This window comes from Topomyia yanbarensis, chromosome 3 (assembly GCF_030247195.1).
Source record: "Topomyia yanbarensis strain Yona2022 chromosome 3, ASM3024719v1, whole genome shotgun sequence".
NCBI classification, from domain to species: Eukaryota; Metazoa; Arthropoda; class Insecta; order Diptera; family Culicidae; genus Topomyia; species Topomyia yanbarensis.
The window spans coordinates 249,991,481-249,995,527 of record NC_080672.1 but is presented as its reverse complement, the minus strand read 5'-3'; the positions used below and the strand labels follow the sequence as shown (position 1 = coordinate 249,995,527).

The following is a 4,047-nucleotide window of genomic DNA, read 5'->3' as shown; positions in this document are numbered from 1 at the left end:
CGGGTCTGAAGAATACCATCTGCCAACCCGGTACTCGACGACCTACTGACAAGGCACTATGTCGCTGATCTCCCATTTGCCCGAAAGTTACAAGTTCTGCTGTTCTCTCCATATCATCAAATACATTTTCTCTCCCCTGTCCTTGATACAACTGCTGCTACACCGATGATGGAAATAAGCGGGAACAAATATTTATGAGAAATTTCACAGATATTCTAAAACTAGGGATAAAATTCTATTTACAAGATGGGGGACAATAGTTTGATGAAGAATAAAATTAACATCTATCTTAAAACTAGGAATACAGAATACAAATTTAATTTTTTTGAAGGAGACTTATGTTTGGTTAGGAATATCCTAACCAAACATAAGTCTCCTTCAAAAAAATTAAATTTGTATTCTGTGTTCCTAGTTTTAAGATAGCTGTTAATTTTATTCTTCATCAAACTATTGTCCCCCATCTTGTAAATAGAATTTTACCCCTAGTTTTAGGATATCTGTGAAATTTCTCATAAATATTTGTTCCCGCTTTTTATATACCAAACTATTCTCCTAGTTTTAAGATAACTGTAAAATATTGTGCAAAAATCTATTTCTCTTCTTTTGAATATCAAACTGGATTCCTGGTTTTAAAATTTTTCATGAAAAAAAATCTTTTGCCCCCACTCTTGTATACAGAACTGTATTTCTAGTCTTAAGATAGCTGCAGAATTCTTCCTTTCAATATAAAAAAAAAATATCTGAACATTGTAACCTCCTAGTTTTAACTATTTAAAATATAAAAAAGCAAAAGAATTTGGCACCGCCAAGCTAACGCATTTGTGCCTATCAAATAAACGAACTGAATAAAACAAAATAAGTTCAAGCACTTAGGATGGAAACTTTTATTAATCACACACAATAATATTTTGATCGTTTATATGATAATACCGCTTTGAATCTTATAGCGGTTATGTGCAAGGAATAGTGAGAAGGTAATTTAGAAATTCATTGTGAACTAGTATCACTTATATTATGTTAAGACATCAGTAATCAGCTTCTATGTGCAATTTGCACCAAAAATTTCGCCATTTATTCGGTAACCTTCCTAAAACTTTCAAATAGACTTTTTATCCGTATGTACCGTTAAATACATAGATGGGTGAGCTAATTCTGCTGACGGCTAGTTGTGTCGCCGAAAACAATTTTGTTATCTAGCAACTTTCACCCGTGTGGTCTGACTCGCTGTTCAAACAAAAGTGATCAAGACCCGCCAATGCATCATGTAGAGCTAACCATGTATGATTCCGCTGACAGATAAGGTCATTTGAAACACGCTGGCATTCCTGCTTGTCGGTTAACGCTCTTGTCGATGTCATGGAAGCGCCTGGTTCCGGTTTTTTTGACATCATTTTGGACGAGATAACGCGTTATGTGCGCCCTCAAGCGTATATATTAAGTTGTTTTTAACTACCCACCCTCAATTAGATTGAACGTTGGTTAATTTGTCTATTCCAGTGTGATTTTTCTATTCCAATGAGATAAACCTATCATAAAGAAGAGAAAAAGACGTTGCGATTATATTATTAGGAAAAACTGAATCTAAAATGAGTTCGCTCTGGTTGTTGATGAAAGTTTCACTGGTGCGTAAGAAATTGAACTATTTTTGGTGAAGTAAACTGTGAAGGAGTTGGATAATTAATCAACTATAGAGTAAATAGTACGAAAACTCTAGGAAAGAGAAAGTTTTGATAGAAATCAATTTGTTTTGTTGTGTAGCTTTTAAATAGTTGTTTTGTGAAACTTGACAATTGTTTGATGAAGTGCAAGCTGCTTTCGATGTGTTTATAGTTAAACTAGTAGCCTATAACCGGGGTTGAGTGCACACAGAAAAAAATATTTTGTAATTTTAAATTTATTTTCATGCACATATTTGGAGCATGAATATCAGTGTTAAATTAAGTTCCACCACAAATACACACAACTTGTCATGCTTTCTTCATCGAATTTTTTTATAATTTTACACATTGATTGAAAAATTACTGTTTCATGAAACGGGATACCACTTCAATGTATTTTTAATCCAATATTGCTGTAAAATAAATAACATGTAATATTACACGAAGGATAGTGTAAAATCACATGCTTTTTGATGCTCCGATTGAGTGCATCGAATTCAACCTAATTTTCAGTCAAATTTTTGATTCAAGCTTTGTATGTTTACATTCGTATTGATTTACATACCGTTTAAATTTCATTATTTTTTGGGTTGTATGTTAGCATATTTTCATTTTCATCCTACCCAATGGAAATACCCTTTAGAATGTAGTTTGAATGGTTGGATGAAAATTAAGGTTTCTAATCCAACTTATCCCAGGATATGGTTGGGTTTTTCTTGTGTACAGAGTTATACTAGTAAGTAATTCTATTTTCCTCCCAATTCCGCTCCTGTTCTATGTATTACGATTTGAGTGGTTCAAGCCTTTAATATTCCTCAAAATAAAATGAACGCCATGCAATTGTTTATAAACACACTGACCTTGAGCATGACTTTTATTTGATGTTATTAGTCTAACCATCGTATCTTCATGTCTTCCCTAGATGGTGCTTACAACTGTGAGTGGGAATCGCATTCTATCCGTGACCAAGTTTCAAACCGGCACTTGCACTGAAGAAGGAATCATTTGTTTTGATTGTAAAACTCCAGCCCAATGCGTGTTTGTGAATAACGGTTGGCGCCCAATGCCGTTTGACGATTGTGATGCCGATGAAGGATATTTCTGCAATGTTCACGACGGTGGCTGTTCCCAGCGCGTGGGACCTTGCAACCCGGCTGGCCAAGATGGTAATTTTGTGTGCAACACGGTAGGGGTGTTTCCGGATCCTTTCGATTGCCAGATATACCACATGTGTTATCAAAACGGACAGAACTTGGTAGCTATCAATATGGGCTGCGACAACACGGCCTTCTCTCCTGCTACTGGAGACTGCTCTTTACCACGGAATGATTCTATTTGTGCTACCTTGCAATGGAATTGTACGCAAGCTGGAGAAATGAATGCATGGCCAGGGAACAACAATATATACTATCTCTGCGTCGCTGGCGTTAGTAATGGCATCCGTGTGTATTATCCAGAGCTTTTCCGGTGTAATGCGAACCAAGTGTTTAGCGGAGGACGCTGTGTGGACAGACAAACGGTTCCGTCGCTTCCTGAAGATGACGATTCATACATTTGCGATTCTCCCGGCCTATTTCCAGACAGCAATAATTGCCGGTTCTATTATTCCTGCGATGGAAATTTAAACTCACAGCATCTCGAGTGTCCAGCGGGAACTTTTTTCAAACCAGAGACAGTGGAATGTGTTACAGGAACATGTTGAAATAAATTAATTTGATCAAGTTTTGTATATAATGGTACATTTTGTTCCATGGTTCCGAGTGATCTGCATGCTGTATAAGATAGCTGCAAAAGTTCTTTAGTTTCATTATAAAAATATCAAAGTGCAACCAACAATTAATCTTAACTACAGGTAGTTTAGATTAATTTGTTGTTTTCATGATTATGTTCATATCATAAAATAATTTATAAATTTATTTTTCACCAGGCACCAGAAGCAATTAGGCTTGATATACAGGGGTAATAACATATAACCATTTTTCAATTTGGTTATTAGATACAGCACGTTAGCGTTAGCGTTAGCTTAAAGATGCCGTTTTTTTTGTTTTACATTCTAAATTTCTCAAAACTAGGGGATTGCACTTTGATATTTTTTATAATGAAATTAAAGAATTTCTACAGCTATCTTATACATAAACAAAAAAGGGATAATATAATTTTCGTCAAGTTTAGGAGGTCATTTAGTGTTATTGTTTACAATTCACTGAGTTGCGTGAGAGATGTTTGTGCTGTGGTCCCGTGGTTGTTGATTCTTTCTACAAAAATATTTCGTGTCACATTGAAATCGCACCAAACCATCGTTGGTGTACGGTACAGGTGGAAAAGGGCACTTCTGAGAATGACAAGAAAATAAAAGGTGCAGTTAAATCTGTATATTTGTTTTTAGGAA

The 4,047-nt window shown here is 35.4% G+C and overlaps 1 protein-coding gene across 1 annotated transcript; it reads left to right on the top strand.

Annotated features, from left to right (window-relative positions):
* Positions 1 to 1,614: 1,614 nt before the first annotated feature.
* LOC131690884 (uncharacterized) lies at positions 1,615 to 3,503 on the top strand. The gene is made up of 2 exons (XM_058976956.1): positions 1,615 to 1,622; positions 2,581 to 3,503. Exon 2 carries the CDS (start codon positions 2,581 to 2,583, stop codon positions 3,358 to 3,360), a length of 780 nt encoding a protein of 259 aa, XP_058832939.1. The 5' UTR covers positions 1,615 to 1,622; the 3' UTR covers positions 3,361 to 3,503.
* The last annotated feature ends 544 nt before the right edge of the window (positions 3,504 to 4,047 follow it).

Coding starts and splice junctions, on each gene's coding strand:
- LOC131690884 (XM_058976956.1), top strand. CDS start 2,581: ATGGTGCTTACAACTGTGAGTGGGAATCGCATTCTATCCGTGACCAAG.